Source organism: Astyanax mexicanus, chromosome 6 (assembly GCF_023375975.1).
Source record: "Astyanax mexicanus isolate ESR-SI-001 chromosome 6, AstMex3_surface, whole genome shotgun sequence".
NCBI lineage: Eukaryota > Metazoa > Chordata > Actinopteri > Characiformes > Acestrorhamphidae > Astyanax > Astyanax mexicanus.
In genome coordinates, this window is record NC_064413.1 from 51021451 (window position 1) to 51040939 (window position 19489).

The window sequence follows — 19489 nt, forward strand, 5'->3', positions numbered from 1 at the left end:
CTTAGTAGGTATAGTTTTTAAATCAAAAACAATAATCAATGTGTAGACTGTTGCAAAAGCAAGCAAGGACCATACAGTAGCCTCAGTAGTAGGGGTGAGGCAAAATATGAATATTGGAACATATCTAGGGTCCTATGAAATCAGTTTTATTTTTTGACCATTTTTTCTTTTCCACACTTTAGATTTTTAGGGTTTTTTTGTTTGTTATTTTTTTCTAAGAAAATAAATGGAATTGAACAAAATAAATTAAGCAAAGGCAATTTTGTAAATATCGAATATATTGAATCTGCTGCAATTGCATTAAGCAGCAGTAAAAAAAACATAAATCAAAGTTGTAAAAATATTATGGGCTGATTTTTAGCACATATAAAGATAGATAAATGATACTTTCAGCTGTAACATACAACACCCTCTCTCATTTGAGATTATCTTAATATTATAATTAATAATAATGTCAATAGAGTTTTCTTGCTGTGTTTTTGGTAGATAAGCGGTCACTGTAGACAGAGTAACACAGATGCCTTGATAGAGAATCATAGAGAATTTTTTTGTGAAATATAGAGTATAAAAAAAATACATAAAATTGTTTGTATCACAAGGTGTTACTGCTGATGGCTCTGTAGGTGAAGGAGACACTGTTTTTTTTTTTTGTTTTTTTTTTGTGTATCTGTGTGTGTGAGACGTGTGAGACAGCCTGTCCGCTGTGTTATAGGTCGAGGGTGTGTACAATAGAAGGATATATAAGCACTTTTTGTAAAGTAAGTGTCTGTGCTGCTGTCAGCTCTCCTCCAGGTCTTCACAGACTGCAGCGTTTGGGCTGTAATGTGTGTGTAACACTGAAGAAAGCAGTAGTGCTGTAGTGCTGATGAAGCTCAGAGAACACCTTTTTTCCGCTTACCGGTCTTCTTAAATTCACTGTGTGATTTATCATTTGGTCTCTGCTGAAATGTGTAGGTTTGTGTTCAGAAGGAGAGCAGACACTGTGAAGATGAAGCTAACAGCACATGTGCTTCTACTACTATATATTGCTGTTTGCTGATTAAGGACACTTATATAGCCCAGTTAGTTTTGGTTTCACATACCATATTTTTGGACTATTTTCCTAAATATCGACAGTTCGCCTTATAATCTGATGCATCTTATGTATGAATTCTAACAGTCAGGTATTAAGTAGCAGTAAAGGGGGAGTTTCCAGTGGAGTTTTTCCAGCACTAAGCAGCATGACCGTTAGCTGATAACTGCTAGTGCTATCGGGCGGCATTTACATCCCGTTGGCACTGCAGTTAGCGGCTAATGCTAATGCTGCTGCACCCAGCCTTAGTGCTGGAGAAACTTCACTGAAAACTTACCCATGGAAAAAATATTGGAAATCTAAGCTTACTGTAAATAAACAGAAGCACTTTACCCACCCAAAGTTCTGGAGAGGAATCTGTGTAAATTAACATCCAGGGCTCGTTTAACTTTGAAAGAATTTTTTTTTTTTTTTTTTTTTAAGGATTACAGTTTTGTTTGGCGATCCCCTCAGCTTCTCCATTAGAAAGGAAACATGGCGACACCCTTGCTCACTTCAATGTAGGAATCCTTACTAGTGTCTCTTAATGCACCTTATAATCTGTTGTGGCTTATGTATGAAAAAAGACCAGAAAATAGACATTTATTGATAGTGCGCCTTATAATCTGTTGCACCTAAAAAAAAAACAGTTTTAACACTGTAAAAAAAAAAAAAAAAAATGGTTTAGTTGATCCCAATTTTGGTCATTTTATGCAGACCATAGTTCTCAAATTCTTTTTTTTTTTTACTCCTGCTGTTTTGATTCAGATCAAACTAGAAAGGCTGAAAGTACTAACCGAAAAAGGTATGTGTGAAAGTACATTTAGAAGTCCACTGAATCCTATTCCATGCATGTTGTTTCACCCGTAAGCAGTGCCAGTCTGTCCCACCGCTCTCTGTATCCCACACTGCTCTGCTGTTGGAGCTAATTGAAGGCATTGGTCCCTCTGGAAGCACAGATGGCATCTGTTTCCTGCTCAATTAGCTCTGCAGTGGAAGCAGATGTTGGTTAGAGCAGACGGAGAGAAACACAGGTTACGATTACGCCGATATGAAGATATAACTATCTCCAAAGTTGTTTTTTATTTAGAAGTGAAAAATATAAACTCTCCCACTCATTCTGTCTGCAGTAATCAGGTCAGCAGGACCCCAGGGGATAAACTGTTTGTGTTTGTTGCTCAGAGGGTCAGTGATGGTGGGGGTGGGTGGGTGGTGATGGGATGGGATGGTTTAAGCCAATCAGTGAGTGATTAGTGTCTGAGGTGTTGTAAAGTGGTGTGGATCATTGATGGATGGATGGATAGATGGATGGCTGGATCGGTTGGTTGGCTGTTGGCTGAGTGACTGCAGGCTGCCTGCTGATGTGGGTAGGGGGGAAAATTGTTTACATGTAGATCAATCTTTCTCTCTTTCTCTGTGCTCTATATATCTGACTCTCTTATTGGTTTTCACCCCTCTTAAAACTTGAGTTGGCACCCATAGTTCAGACTAGATGTGTGTTGGTCTGTCTGACCTATTGGAAAAATAAAAGCATTAAGAATAGTTGAGCCCTACTCTTGAAAAACAACCCCAGACCATAATCCCCCCTCCACCAAACTTTACACTTTACAGACAAGTGAAGTTCTTCTGACGACTGCCAAACCCAGACTTGTCTATCAGATTGCCAGATGTCGGACAATTTGTGTTGCAATTTGTTGATATACAGTTTGTATGGAGCTGCTCGGCCATGGAAAACCATTCAATGAAGCTTGTTTTACGCTCTACTTATCCATGAACTACTAGCCACAGACAGAGAACTCTGGAGCCCAGGATTCTACATTCTCTATTGCTGGGTTCCTGGACATAGTGGCATTCGGGGCAATGAGAAAAGCAGACATTTTTGCAGGGGAGGCAAGAAACCGGGAACTCACTTGGAACTATGTTTCGATAACGGATGCCTACCTTCTAGTCAGAGTTCACTGTAGAAAAAAAAGGCAAGATGAATGGTCCAGCAATCCACAAAATAAACTGTATGAAATATCCCCTATCATTAATATATATTAAATGCAATATATGGCCTTCCTTAATAGACAAGATCACACAATCATGACTAGGTGCTGAATTGGACATACCTCTTTTACCTACTGCCACCTCCTGTGATACTCCTCAAACCATTAAACACATCTTAGTAGACTTTTCTGCACTTTTAACCACCAGAAATAACTTTTATAAGGTTAGAAATATGAAAGAAATTCCACCAATGCTTCCACCAAATACTTGCCTTTCTGGAAGCTCTCATATGAAGAAACTGATTTAAGTTTGTGATGCTCAAGTCACGATCATTGTCAATGGCATAAAATAGCCAATATGTTGCTGATATGGCACAAGACAAACAAACAAAACTAGGTTCTACTGTTTTTGAGCTAATCTGAAGACCACATGAAGTTTGGAGGTCTGTAGCAAATGCATATGTAGAAAGTTGGTGACCTCTGCACACTATGTACTAGGGGTGGGCGATATGGCTCTAAAATAATATCACAATATTTTAGGGTATTTTTGCGATAACGATACTCTTGGCGATATAGGAAAACAGAAAAATTATTAATTATTTTCAGGAATATAGTATAAGAGTATAACAGCATAATCATAATGTGGCAACATAAATAATATAGCATAAAATAATATAATGCAGCAAAAATATTGCAGAATATTTAGTGCATGCATATAAACTGCAAACTAAAACAATTATACAATAAATACACTTAAGGCTTCACAGTAAATAATAGACTACTTTTAAGACAGAACAGCCCTATTATCACGATATGGATTTTTAATATCATGATATTTCTGTGTCATAATATATTATATATGATATAATATTGCCCACCCCTACTATGTACCGTACCTCAGCATCCGCTGTCCTCACTTTTACATTTTACATGGCCTACCAGTTTGACAGTGGAAGTGATTAGAACACCTGAATTTAAGAATTTGGTGGGTGAGTGAATAATTTTGGCAGTTAGGGGTGGGCGATATGGCCCTAAAATAATATCACAATATTTCATGATACATTCGCGATATCGATACTCTTGGCGATATGACAAAAAACACTGAATTAAAAAATTGTCAAAAATACACTACTGCAACAAAATATTTACACTTTATTGCTACATACTATATGATATGACACACCCCTAAATGAGATATAAAAAATACAAGAATTTTATCAGATTTGTAACAGAAGTCAATGATCCAAAATGTCATTATACTACTAATAATGCACTCCATATATCTCCATAAATCCAGGATTAAAGTAAGATAAATTTTATTGAACAGATATAATCTGTCTCCTGTATATATATAATGAAAAATGGGGTGGGTGATATGGCACGATATTTTAGGTTGTAATATTGTTCGCGATATTAAATTGTGACGATATTATTGTGTACGATACGATATGGCACACCCCTATTGGCAGTATATAATGTATGTCGACTATGTTGAAAAAGATTGGTTTTGTTTTATTTTGTTTTAATATCAGTAGTTTAAAATGTTTTTTAAATGACATTAAGATGCTTCATCACATTATTTTTTTTCTGGGACAACATTTCATCCAACTTATCATCAGCTCATGAGCTACTGGGCCTGTGTCTGCGTGGTGTTCCAGTCTGTTGGTTGTGAGACTGTGTTGTTGACAAAGTCAGCGTATGAGGGCTGTTCTCACAGTGAGGCTGTTTGGTCTGGGTCTGTGGGCTCACCCTGCCAGAAGCAGCAGCTCTGTGAGCCTGGCTGGCTGTGTGAGCTGAACGCTGCTCTCTGATGTCGGGTCACAGCGCTCCAGAGACGAGCCAGACACGGCAGACAGCTGCTGGAACAGCCTCTGGACTCCGGACCTAACAAATCATTCTGGAGTGCTCACACTTAAAGAGATACTCCACTCATACGTGCTAATAATGACTAACTAAATAACTAATTCACCTGCCTTCATGTATAGTAAGAGTGTGTGTTATATGAAACCTAGTCATTTTCATCCAACCAATAAAACAACTCCCGTCAGATATGATTCAATCAACCAGTTAAACCAGTTCTCTTTAGTTCAGTGTGAAAATGAATTACAGCCATTGTAAACCAAAATGGCCGTAGTTACTTTTTGCTACATTAGACAATAAGGAACACTTTATAGAAAACTATAAAAGTGAACAGAAATTTTTTAGTGGTCATTAGTGGTGGTGGCCCGGGTGTTGCTGTGGCCCGGGTGTTGCTGTGGCCCGGGTGTTGCTGTGGCCCGGGTGTTGCTGTGGCCCGGGTGTTGCTGTGGCCCGGGTGTTGCTGTGGCCCGGGTGTTGCCGTGGCCTAAGCGTTGATCATGTGAAGTCCGGTGTTGGTGAGGTCTGAGTGTTAATCATTTGTGGGTTTTGGGGAGGTCCTAGTGTTGGTGTGGTCTTTGATCAGATGTGGGTGTTGTTGAGGTTAGAGCATTGGTGAGGTCTTAGCATTGATCAGATGTGGGTGTTTGCGAGGTTAGAGCATTGGTGAGGTCTGAGCATTGATCAGATGTGGGTGTTGGTGAGGTCAGGGCATTGGTGTGGTCTTAGCATTGATCAGATGTGGGTGTTGGTGAGGTCAGGGCATTGGTGTGGTCTAAGCATTGATCAGGTATGGGTGTTGTTGAGGTTAGAGCATTGGTGAGGTCTTAGCATTGATCAGATGTGGGTGTTTGCGAGGTTAGAGCATTGGTGAGGTCTTAGCATTGATCAGGTCTGAGTGTTGGCGAGTTTAGGGCATTGGTAAGGTCTGAGTATTAATCATGTGTGGGTGTTTGTGAAATCAGGGCATTGGTGATCAGGTGTGGTTGTTGGTGAGGCCTGGCCATTGGCAAGCAGTTAAAGCTGTATGACCTTGAGTTTTGCTGCTGCTATGGTTCCTGGACTGAGTGGTGTCTTGAGGAGCATCTCCTGCTCAGTCTGGTACTTGTTAAAGTTGTTAAAGGCCAGCGTTGGGCTCTTGTCATGTGTAAAGAGAGAGTGTTGTGAAAGGATGCTGGGGGTGGAGGGGTGGTGGTTTAGCTCTACAGCTGGGCGTTTTTGCACTGACAGCCTTTAAGGAAGAGGCTTCAGCTCTGCCAGGAACAGCTGGGCGTGGCTTCTGCAGAAATCATGTAATCATGTGTGTGGTTCTCGCTCTGTCATTAAATGTTGCTGGTTGGCCAACAGCCTAAGCCGCACGCTGTGTGTGTGTGTGTACGTGTGTGTACGTTAGTGCGTGGTTGCCGTTTCCACTGTTGTCCCCCAGGCCTTGGTGTTAAAGTGCTGAGGCTGCTGTTTGTGTTCAGGCTGAAGTGGAAAAGTGTGTCTACAGATCTAAACATCTGTGTGTGTCTCAGTATCTTCTCCCTTTCACCCTCATTGTCTGTCTGTCTATATATATACCTACCTGTCTGTGTATGTTTGTCTCTCTAGCTGTGTCTTGACTCCCTTATCTAGCTGTCTGTCTATCTTCCTGTTCATCTCTCTCTGTTCTAACTGTATCTTTATACCTATTTGTCTGTCTGTCTGTACTGTATGTCTGTCTTTGTCTCTCTCTGTTTCTGACTCTCTTGTCTATTTGTCTGCCTGTTTATCTGTCTCTCTTTGTGTGTTGTTCTCTCCATACATATCCTTATCTGTTTATTTGTCTGAATGTCCCTCTGTGTCTCTCTGTGTCTCTCTCTAATCTGACTTATATCGTTCTAAATGTCTTTTATCCGTCTGTCTCTGCACATCTTTTTGTCTGTCTGTATGTCTGGCTACGTGTCTGTCTAGCTGGCACCAGTCAGTGATGGAGTTTGTGGCTGGCTCTGGTGTCTTGGTTTAGGGCTGTTCATCTTCTATTAGGCTTTAGGTATGATGGAGGTGATGTCCTGGTAGGGGTGAAATGGTACTGAAAATTTAAAGTTCGGTTCACACCTCGGTATAAGCCCCAAGGTACGTTTACGGTACAGTTGGTGGGAAAAATAAAGAGGCAGGGCAAGTTCTTTTAAAGAAATATCAGCATTAGAATATTATAGTTAAGTTATGTAAGTGGTGTCAGTCACTTAAAAAATAATTATAATAAGGATTCATTTTTTATGCTGGTATTTCCCAAGTATTATTATGAGGTGGACAGTAATAATAGTGTAGTGTGATTTTTATAGCATCACGTTCATTGGTTCCACAAGTGTCATACCCTGTATTCTGCGTGCGTTTGCATGAACCGAACCGTGACCTCCGTACTGTGAAGGTTTGAAAAGAATACACGTACCGTTACCTCCCAATGTCCTGGTGTTGTAACTCTTTGTGGGGATTTTTTACTTCCATGCCGGGAGGATCAAAATGTTGAAGTATCTAAACGTGTACAGCGTTATTAAGACCTTTCCTGTAGTGTTGAGGAAAGTTTTAGGAGTCTTTGAAGCTCTATATGTGTATGGTGTCTTATAAATGTCTGTGGGATATCTCTCTCCCTCTCTCTCACTCTCTATCTCTCTATTACTTTTGCTCTCTCTCTCTCTCTCTCTCTCTCTCTCTCGTGAATGTTGCAGTTGAAATTCCGTTCCACTGATTTAATTTGTTGGGCTGTGTGAGATTTATGTAGCACTCTTGCTGTGTGTGTGTGTGTGTCAGGCTGTAAATCAGCACTGGGTTGGAGTGGGGCCGTGGGACTGGGCCGCTCGGGGTCACACAGGGACACACCCTAGCCCCTCGAGGCCCTGCCAAGAATCAGCACACACTCATCACACCGTCCTCTGGTTAGCAGCGCTGTGATCTGTTGTCATCTGGTTCTGTTGACTTCTTCAGACTCCGCCCACTAATGCCTTCTTCTGTAGCAACTGTTGCCAAAAAATCTCTAACTTTGGTAAAAACAATATTCAGATTTTAGTGCTGATTTCACTCCCAAAACCTTTTGTACAGTTATTGTTTCATCTGTCATGTATTACTCTAAAGACAAAATCTGTGCCAGGCTAAATAACCACCTCGTAGCCAAGTTTAGCTTGACTTACACCTTTTCTGGCTGTGTTAGCCTGTTAGCTAAGGTTAGCTTTCTTGGCTTTTTAGCTATGGTTAGCTTGATTTAGATTAGCTTAGGTTAGCCCTTCTCTGATAGGCTAAATAAAATTTGCTAGCTAAGGTTAGCCCTTCTGAGATAGGCTATGTTAAATTTGTTAGCTAAGTCTGTAACATGCTAAATTAAAACTGTTAACTAAGGTGAGCCTAAAATAAACCTGTACGCTAAGCTAACATCCCACCAAGCTCCAATTAAATTTGTTAGCAAAGATTAGCCTGATATAAACCTGTTAGCTAAGGTTATTCCTTCTGTGATAGGCTAAATTATATTTGCTAGCTAAGGTTAGCCTGATATAAACCTGTTAGCTAAGATGATTCCTTCTGTGATAGGCTAAATTATATCTGCTAGCTAAGATTAGCCTGATATAAACCTGTTAGCTAAGGTTATTCCTTCTGTGATAGGCTAAATTATATTTGCTAGCTAAGGTTAGCCTGATATAAACATGTTAGCTAAGGTTAACCCTTCTGTGATAGGCTAAATTAACTTTTAGCTAAGTATAGCATGAAATAAACCAATTAGCTTAGGTTAACTCTTTTGTAATAGGCTATGTAAAAATTTGTCTGTAGCATGCTAAATCAAAACCGTTAGCTAAGGTGAGCCTAAAATAAAACTGTACGCTAAGCTAACATCCCCCCAAGCTCCAGAAGTTTTTTGGATGTTGTTTTTTGGGCTAAATTTGGTCGGTCTGTCATTGCCTTTGTTTAGCCCAAAAAATAGAAGTTTAAAAAAAATTGGCTCTGTTTAGTTCACTCGGTTTTGGTTCAAACTTAGCCCAGTCTTGGTTCAGACTCATGTAAATGTCGTGTACAAACCCAAAATAGTCTTTCTGTTATCAAATATTAGCCCATGTTACAACTGAATCATTCAATAACAAGGCAAACAGGCCATCTTACTTTACCTAAAATATCTCACTGTCTGTGTTAGCCTGAAATAAGCCTTTTAGCTAAAGGCTACACAGTAACAGTCGTCCATATCTGAGCCTAAGCGGGTGAGCGAGTTCTGTATTGAGGTGATGAATGTACTTAGTCTCCTATACCCTGAGCTCTAAGTCAGCATTTGAGCTCCAGAGTTATTGGGCTGTAATTCTATTTGTGCTGTAGACTGACTCGCTGTTAAATCACCATCCTGACGGGCCGTAAACTAAACCTGTGGTGGCATTCTTAATTGTTGGGGTGCTCTGCTTCAGCTGGAGTCCTCCACAGACTGTGGCACTTTAGCTGAATTAACTAATCAGCTAATTAATTACTCAGCCTTTCAGAAGTCGGACCACTTTAATGGTTTAGAAGTGATAGTATTTGTGAATAATAATACAGTCTGTGGCCTACAAACACAGTAAAAATATTTTTTTTGTTTGTTTTTTTTATTTTTTTGTTTTTTACATTAGAACAATGTTTTTGTTTTGAGCCATAACTGCTAAAATAATAATTAAGATGCGTAAATGGTTCAGAAACACTTTACAGTAATAGTACAACAATTTACACTACATATCAACTCAACTTATTATTTATTGATGCAAAATATTATTAGTCATATTTTTTAACTTATGGCTTAATTAATTGTTTACAGTACATTATTAAGCATTAGTAATTTAAGAATATTTAATAATGTTTTCACTTTTTTTATAATCAGTTGACATTACTATATTACTGTATACTTATATTTATTGCTAAATTAAATGTGTTAGCTAAGGTTAGCTTGAAATAAACCTGTTAGCTAAGGTTAGCCTGTCTGTAATAGGCTAAATTAAATTTGTTAGCAAAGTTTAGCCTGAGATAAACCTGTTAGCTAAGGATAACCTGTCTGTAATAGGCAAAATTAAATTTGTTAGCCAATTTTAGCCACTAACCTTGGCTAGTGCTAGTGGTTAGCTGCTAACGCTAATGCTGCTGCATCCAGCCTTTGAAAATTGGAAATCGGCACATCTAAGTGTTCTGTAAATATATATATATATATATATATATATATATATATATATATATATATATATATATTTTTTTTTTTTTTTTTAAGAATTACAGTTTTGTTTACTTAGCTTAGCTAAGCTTGCATTAGCTTGGCGACAGCCCTGTTCCTTACTAGTGTTGCTTAATCAGTTCACCTTATGTATGAAAATAGACCAGAAAATAGATGTTCATTGATGGTGCGCCTTATAGTGCGAAAAATACGGAAACTGCCTGATGACATTGCAAAGATGGCCTCCAGACTTTCTTTTTAGTTTAAATTAATTTTGGCTTTGTTGCCGAGCTGTAGTTAAGAGCAGATGCAGGTAGTAGTAGAACACGCTTGTGTGGTTCAGACAGATTCTCCAGCACAGACACTCAGTTGGAAGGAACGTAGGAGGGAATTTTGACTGAAGGGAAATTGTGAATTGTGAGTAAAAGTGAGTCAGGACCTTCACACAAATATAACTGATGGTTCCAGATGTATCAGACCGGAGTAGACAGCATTGGTTTGGTTTGTGAATAAATGGGCAGGAGTCCAAGGTGTGACCACGCTTCTCCAGCCAACTGTTCACTCAGAGACGAGCAGGAGAGCATGAGTCAGCCTCTTCATGAGGCTTCATGTGTCAGATCTACCAACCTACCCTCAGCCCACACTCAGAGCAGCTCCAACATCCAGAGAACCTAAGGCTGAGAAGATATAACTAAGTTATTTATAATATTTCAAGTTGGAGAGGTGTCTTATGTACATTACTTATTTACCTACTGTAAAAGTTTGGCCAGACTGCAGACAGAGCTGCTTTGCACTGTGGGAAGTGGAGTTTGGCCTGCAGGCGTGTACGTGAGACCGTGATGGAGCACACATGTGAACGGCCCTTCCTCCTGGACCACTAAAACCCAGAGACCACGTCAGCACTGTCTTCCTCAGCCAGCTTCTACAGCTCAGAACTGAACTCTGCCCAGTTCAGGGAATGTGTTTACGACAAATCAAATTCACACAATATTTGTTTTACCCAAAGGGGGAAAAAGAACTGAAAAATTTTAATTAAGTAAAAGTAACTTTACTTTGCTAAAATTCTATTCAAGTGAAAGTAAAAGTACCCATCTAAAAATCTACTCGAGTAAAAGTAAAAAGTACTCAATTTAAAATGTACTTTGAGTAAAAGTTACATAGTTACTTTTAATTATTTGATGTAAAAAAGTAAAAACAAATCATAAATAATTATTATATAATTATATAATTATTCCACATAATAATTTGGACCTTTCAGGCAGTGTTTGTTCAGACCACCCCATAAAACAAGTGGCCTAGGTTTCTATGATCCATTTTTTTTCTTTACTATTAAAAAGTTATGGTAATATAGGTGACTATAAACTGTAATTTTACAGTTTTACAGTTCATTATTATTTTTTTAACTTGCCATTGCTATGCTTTAACTGCTACAACCCCTGGCAAAAAGTATGGAATCACCAGTCTTGGATGAGCACTCCTTCAGACATTTCATTCTGTAAAATTGAATTGAGTGATTTCCATATTTTTTTCCCTGTGGTTGGTCAATAAAAGTAACATTCACTGACTTCCACAATGTTTGTTCTTCATTTCTTTGAGTGTTCCTGAAAGCCAACAAGTTGCACTTTGGAATGACCTTATTATTGTATCATGTTTTTGATCAGAGTTTGTTTTACAGAATGAAATGTCTGAAGGAGTGCTCATCCAAGACTGGTGATTCCATACTTTTTGCCAGGGGTTGTATTTACATGTTTTTTTTTTAACATTTAAGCAGATTGTTTAATGATAAAAGTATTTACACCACATGCTTTCTCAGGTTTGATGTGGAAGTTTTGAAAGCTGACAGCTCTGTCCGGCGGGGCAGGCACGTTTTGTATTGCATGAGGACGTTATTGCCTCATTATTCCACGAGCGAGCATCCGTGCCAATTTTTTTTTTAATTCAGACAATTGTTTTTTTTTTTCCCCCAGCATTTTTTTTACTCAGTAATTGGGAGTTTTCCAATGTGGCAAAGTAAATTACTTGTGTCAAAATGTACTTGAGTAAAAGTAAAATGACCTATTTTAAAAACTACTTTAAAAATTACAAATTACTCATAAAATCTACTCAATTACAGTAACTTGAGTAAATGTAATTCATTAATTTCCACCTCTGGTTTTACCCCATAGACAGTGAAACTTCCCAGCCTGTCTAGTTGATTATTTTGTTAGCTGATAACTTTGTTAGCTGATATTGAAGCAAAATTCACAAAACAATTTTTGCCTTAAAAATATCAGCTAATGTAATAGGGATTAGAAATTAAATTAACAAAGGCTAAAAGGCTTTTAAAGAGAATATCTGAGGAGATCTAAGACTCCTAACTCTACTTTCTCCTACCTATGTAAAAAGATTCACACATACAGTGGCTTGCTAAAGTATTTATAACTCTTGAACTTTTTCAGAGTTTATTTTATTTTTTAAATGTATTTCAAAATTTCTCCCATTTTCCTCACAATTTTGCTAGACCAATTGTCCCACCTATTCAGCTGCTACTCATATGTATATCCTCTATCACTAGTGATGCCACAACACAAGGAGGATGAAGACAAACACATGCCTCCTCCGATACACCACCTCTTTCCAAACTAGTGCTGATGTAGCATTGTCGAGTAGCATCACAGTGTGCTCGGAGGAAAGCGCAGCAATTCTTTTCTGATAAATCAGCTCACAGACGCAGCCTTGTGCTGATCCACATCACCCTAGGAGTGATGAGGAGAAAAAGCGAAATCTACCCACCCAGAGAGAGCAAGAACAATTGTGCTCTCTCAGAGCTCCGGTAACCGATGACAAGCAAGGTGCATGACCGGGATTCGAACCAGCAAACTCCCGATCATAGTGGGAGCACTTTAGAACGCTGGCGCACTCAACAGCCCCTTTACTCTGAAACTTCTAAATAAAATCCAGTGCAGTCAGTTCCCTTCAGAAGTTTCTGAATAAATGAATAGAGTGCAGCTGTGTGTAATTTAATCTTAGTATAAATACACCTGTTTTGTGAAGGCCTCAGTGGTTTGTTAGAGAACACTAGTGAACAAACAGTATCATTAAGACCAAGGAACTCAACAGACAGGTTAAAGATAAAGTTGTGGAGAAGTTTAAAGCAGGGTTAGGCTATAAAAAAACATATCTAAAGCTTTGAGCATCCCAAGGAACTAAAAATGTTAAAACATGGCTGTATATTGATGTTAAAATGGCCCAGTAAAAGTTCCAACCTAAATCCCATTAAGCATCTGTGGCAAGACTGTTCACAGATGCTCTCCATCCAACCTGGCTGAGCTTGAGCTGTTTAGTAAAGAAGAATGGGCCAAAAATCTCTCTAGTCTAAATTCTAGATGTGCAAAACTGTTAAAGCAAAACCTAAAAGACTTGTAGCTGTAATTGCATTGAACAGTGGCTCTACCAAGTATTGAAAATTGTTCAGATTTTTATTTGATTCAAAATAAAATAAAAACGTGAAATTTTTGTTCCATTTCACAATTATATGCTTCTTTTTGTTTGTCCATCACTTAAAATTCAAGGTTCAAGGGGTATGAATACTTTTGTAAGCCACTATAAGTCACTCTGCATAAAAGTTCCACCCAAATGACGTAAATGTAAATGTAGAAATTGGTTTGTTCTGTGGTATTTAGCCCAAACCCACAGGAACCTGATGTCCAGGCCTGATGTTAGAAGTGTTAACACTATAAACCACACATTCACACACTCATACCCCTCTCCCAGCATTCAGCTCTAGAGTGCAGGCGTGGAGAGACAGTGTTGATGGAAAGCATGTGTGTGTGTGTGTGTTTGAGCCATGGCAGCAGTTTTCTTTATCAGGGTAAACAGCAGTTCACAAACAGGCGAGCTGTCGAGCAGCTGGCACAGGGAGGGAAGTGAGAGGCCGCACAGGCTGAGCTCATCTCCTTCCTGTGTGTAAAAATACAGGCATAGCTGAAAGTGTTACACACATAACAGAGCAATCAGGGTGTGGCTGGAACTTCAAGAACTAAATAGATCATGTCTATTAGCATTCACATTAAAACTAATTGAATTGTTAAGGAATCTCAAATAAACTTTATGTACTGTTATGCTGTAAAAATGGGTCAAATGCTATGGGGCACACCTTTGTCCATCTTTATTGAATAAAATATATTTACACAGTTTAATTGGAAACCATTTATAAAGTAAAAGGGTTGGATTTTTGCTGTACGTAAAGGACCGGTGGAAGCTGGTGATTGGTTGAAGTAATGGTGACATATTATTAGAGTCTCCTGGTAGAACTTTTTCTGGAGCTTTTTTTTTTTTTTTTTTTTTTTTTTTTTTTAATGGACAGGAACACATTTCAGACATTAAGCATGTCTCAAGTGATTGGATTAAACTGGTAATTGATAAATATATAGCAAAAAAACATTTTAAGGATCAATATGTGTAATATTTTCTTTACTAACTCATAAAAAGATTAAGATATGTGATTAGAAATTAAGGAAACACACTTATTTTAAGCTCTGGCATCTCTTGACAGTGGAGCTACAAAATAGACAGTACTTGTCCTTGTTCTTTTTTGAATAGTCCGGTACAGAGCGGCAACGTGTTTGTTTTATCCTCTGATCATGCCTACTGCTTATTCCTCAGTTCTAATGTATGTGCACACCCCATGTTGCCAGGTATGGAACATAATAATAGCAGTTAAACACAGCATCACAGCCTCTGCATCCTTTTAAAAAGCTCCATGAGCAGAGCTATTTAAAGCACTCACATTCAAATTCAGTGGTCTGTGTGCTGCTGGGTTATCAAGGCAGTAAATATTTGAGATAGGTAAAGTGATCTAGACTAGTGCTGGTTAATATACCGTATTAATGCCGCAACATGCTAATATAACCTGCTATCAGTCATAAAAGAAGAGCAGATGGGCCATAGCAGTTTACTATCTAACTACTAGTTTACTAACTAGTAGAACACATTTTTTAGAAAATAAAAGTTTAACTCTATATTTAATACAGAGTCTATTGTGTCAGTTTGATGCAGAAGCATAAATTGGACAGTAATTGCCCTGTTATATATGGATACTAATGTAATGGGCTTTAGGCACCTGTGCAGAGTGAACAGTAGAGTTGTTCCTGTTCCTGAGAGTTTCCCTGCTGACGTTGATAAGACGTTAGGTTGGGTGAGATGAGGTTATAAGCTGTTAAACTGGACCAGATCCAAGACCAGCCTCTAAACCCTCTGTCATTCACAGAGCCACCTGGTTCAGCCCTGCAGCTCTAAGCTGGCTGTACTCGTTTTCAGCTGTGAGTGTTTAGTGCGCTCTGTTGGACAGGAACACTAAGCTAAGCGTAGTAATTGTTCTGTTTCCTTCTAGATGAAGGTGCATCTGTTTGGTATGATGATCTGCTCTGCTTAGATAGAGCTGAATAAATACTTATCAGACTGAGAAAACTGTAACATTATCCCTCCAACCATGACTACCCGCTTTATACTTGTAGTGGAATGGCATGGGTTGCTGTTTAGTGTAGGATTAATGTGTTTTTTTTTTGTTTGTTTTTTTTTGTTCTTAAAAATCATATTCTCCAGGAGACGCAGGTAGAAAGAACCTTATTTATATTTATTTATAAAAAAAAAAGAAAATTGTTGCGTTACGTACAATTTATCAAGTCAGCTTTCATCTTCTGCTTTTCCATTAGCCTTTTCTCATTTATCCCCCTTATCCTTCCCTTCCTTTGTCTCCTCTATCTCCTCTGTTTCCTTCATGGCCTTATTATCTTCTTCTTCTACTCCTCCTCATAATTTTCACAATAACAGGTTTTTTTTTTCTTTCTATGATTCTTTGCATTGTAAATTTAATATTGAAGACCATGTGAAAGTTATACAGTAACACGTGGGAAAGATGTTTGTCCGGTATTGATTGATTCATGTGTTATGTGTGATGTGATTTATGTGTATCTTATGTGTTACCACATAAACAAAATTAGTCTCAGTCCAAAAAATAGCTTTGCCAGTTTATTCAAAGAATCTTCTGAACAAAACAGAGTTTTTGCAACATAATCAAATCGAATCCTCTTCCTGATCATGCTAGGGCTCCCAGGCGAACGCTCTAAGTGCTTCACTGCTCTCAGCCAGAAATCCCCCGGCCTTCCCTCCCGCCTTACTCTACTGCCTTCTCTATCTTCTGCCCAATGTTTATACCATCTTTCGGACCTCAACCCACACAGTCCCACCAATCAGGTGTGAGTGGGACTTCGAGGTTGACTCGCCCCTTAGATCACAGCCTGTTTTGAGATAAAACCGAGTCCTTGTGAATCCTGCACACACAACCTCATATCTTCAACACATGTATCTTCAATAGTCAACAAGAACACTGATTAAACATACAGAAACTATACTGATTCCACAAAAAAAGGACTTGAAGCCTATTGGTCAAGGTATACACAGCACTTATGGTGATTCATTCAGAAAAATTAACTAGAAATCCTAGTAATACTGGGTAATATGTTAATTAAGATAAATGACTGATTATTCATTTAATCATAAATAATGTAATACACTATAAGGCAAAACCCCTCCATATTATTTAATGTAAAATTATTTAGTAAACAAAAAGTGTAAAACAAACCAGAATATGGCTTATTCTTTAGATTGTTAGAAGTTAGCATCAAAGCTAAATGTGCTAATTTGAATAATCTGAAGTATAAAAACAAACTTTTTTGTTGGCTTGTTTAACACTTTTTGTTTAGTTTTTGTCACTTTTCACATTTTGTTTACACATTTTGTTAATTGCAAATTCATGTCTTCATATTTAAGATGACTTCAGTGTTAATCTACAATAAAAAAAATGGGAAGGTGTGAGTCCAAACTGTTAACTGGTACTATATATAAGGTAACATGTATCTTGACTAAATTAACTTTATAGACTTGTAAATACTGAATACAAGACAGACAGACAGACATCCAGGCCTCACAGATAGATAGACAGACAGACACACAGCTCTGTTCAGACTGCAGATCTCACACACAGAGAGAGAGAGAGAGAGAAAGAGAGAGAGAGAGAGAGAGAGAGAGAGAGAGAGAGAGGAATGAATGGAATCCTGTGTCGGCCGTGGATCTGCACACACTGCTGCTCTTTCATGTGTGATTTCTGATTTCTGCAGCTGTGCCTAGAGCAGCGGGCTGGACCCTGCATGCATGCACGTGTGTGTGTGTGTTATATTACAGCATGCCAGTTTATCACTGTATTTCATTCTGCAAATGATGACTCAGTTAGACTGGGTTTCAAATGTTAGGTTGGCTGTTTTAGGTTGGTTTGTTTTTACACAGGCACAAACCTAAACGCACCAAAAGGTACACCAATAAACCACGCACATTCAAATCAAATCAAATGAAATTTATTTGCATGACGCTTTTTAAAACTGATGTCGCGAATCAGCTTTACAGAAATGTGAGCGCATGACAGAGAATCAGGCAAAACATTGAAAATACAATATAGAACCCCCAGTGAGAGCAGAAGCAAGGAAAAAAAACGAGCTGTCTGGCACGGTAAAAAAAGACAGTAAATATAGTGAGAAGATTCTGTATTCCAGTGTGTATATTTGTGCAGTGTGAAGCTGCTTTAACACACAATGCTGAAAATTTACCACTACTCTTTTAAACACAGTGTTTTCAATGGGATGTGCAGCGCAGATGTATTGACTGCAAGCAGTGAGCACTGCACAGACTGTGTGCTCTTAGTGTGTAAACAGCATGGAGCAGCAGAAACAGCATTTGTTCATAGCAGTATATTATCTGGCTAATATATCAGATTAAACTGTGACTAATCAGCAGTTAAGCTCAATTAAAAAGAAGTGTATTTGATAGCTGGGTCAGATCGTGACCAGATGATATCACCACAAGAAAAAAAAATCTGCATGTTGGGCGGGGCGATTACTGTGAAAGTTGGGGTCAAACTTGATGGCATAATTAATTGTGTTAAAAAAAATAGCGCATAACTGATTCCAAATTAATCACCTGTTACCGCCCTAAATTAAATACATTATTCACAATTAATTCACGAATAATACTGTCAAGACAATATAATATTAATTTAATAATAAACAAAACTGTCCAAACAGTTTTATAATGTAGATCAGACCAACCACTATCCTCTCCAGCATGAGTTAGTGTTGTAAGGTGCTGTAATTGATTATGTTAGTTTGTGTATCAGCTCTGTAAAGGGATTTAACAGACTGGCAGTGAGGTTTTTAATTCAGCATAATGGACATACAGCTGCAGCTACAAGCTCATAATTGGATTTTAGGGGCTCTTATTGCCCCCGGCCCCCCTGTGTTTTGCTGTTGCATCATGGCTTATCTGTCTGTGTCATCGTTTTTGTGTTTACAGACGGTGGACATTCACAAGGAGAAGGTGGCCCGGCGAGAGATCGGCATCCTGACCACGAATAAAAACACATCCAGGACCCATAAGATCATCGCACCGGCCAACATGGAGAGGCCGGTGAGGTACATCAGGAAACCCATAGACTACACCATGCTGGACGACGTGGGCCATGGAGTCAAGGTACACAGTGCTCTGTATCTCTGTAACAGTGGTGTGTGTGCATATATATTTATATGTGTGTTGTTTTCACATGTTCTCAGGTCAAAAAAAAGTCAAGGGAAAACAGAGCTAAGCTACTGGACCATCACTATGACCCTGACTTGGCAATGAGACGTTCTTTATAAAAAATGTTCTGGACAAAGTTATTCAGTTTAAGAATACTCTCTGATCCCCTGATCATTGTGGAGTTTGAGGTGTGTTTAGAATCATTATCCTGCTGTAGAAGCTTTTTACACTCTGCCCAATAAAATGTTACCAGTGCCTCTGGCTGCAAGACCATCCCACGACATGATGCATCCACCCCCATGCTTAACAGTTGGAGAAGGGTTCTCTTTTATTTAAAAAATCTGCATTAGTTCTAGGCAGTTTACTTATACTTTATAATTTTTGACGTAATCTTGTAATCTATGTAGTCTTCTCAATGTGCTCATGTACTGTCCCCATAAAAATATATACTACCACATGACTTTAACCAGTTCCATCTGTGATATGGAAGCGACATGGAAAACAATTGTAACACTGATCAACACTATGGCTGGATGATAAGACAACCATATACTAAATAAACATTCTGATTAAAAATCGTTTATTAAGCATAATTGAGGGCAGTTTTCAAATTAATTGAGACCCTGATTGGATGTCATATCACCCAGAGCTTTTCTATACCCCTAAAAAGTTTTTTAATATTCGTTGGGCCGCAGAACTTGTTTCCAGAATTCATCAGCTTTGTTTATTTGTTCTTTTTAGAATGTGTGACTCTGCATTTTGTGGTGAAAATCATGTTCCATGGAGTGCATTATAATGAGCAGGTGTTGCAGTCAGATGTTT

The 19489-nt window shown here is 38.4% G+C and overlaps 1 protein-coding gene across 8 annotated transcripts in view; it reads left to right on the forward strand.

Moving 5' to 3' along the window:
* abi1a (abl-interactor 1a) overlaps positions 1-19489 on the forward strand; it is a 114573-nt gene that overhangs the window by 38120 nt on the left and 56964 nt on the right. For all 8 annotated transcript variants that reach the window (XM_022662713.2, XM_022662716.2, XM_022662718.2 and 5 more), the window contains exon 3: positions 18446-18622. In XM_022662713.2, the coding sequence (XP_022518434.2) occupies positions 18446-18622 (177 nt within the window). The remainder of the gene's footprint in view (positions 1-18445; positions 18623-19489) is intronic.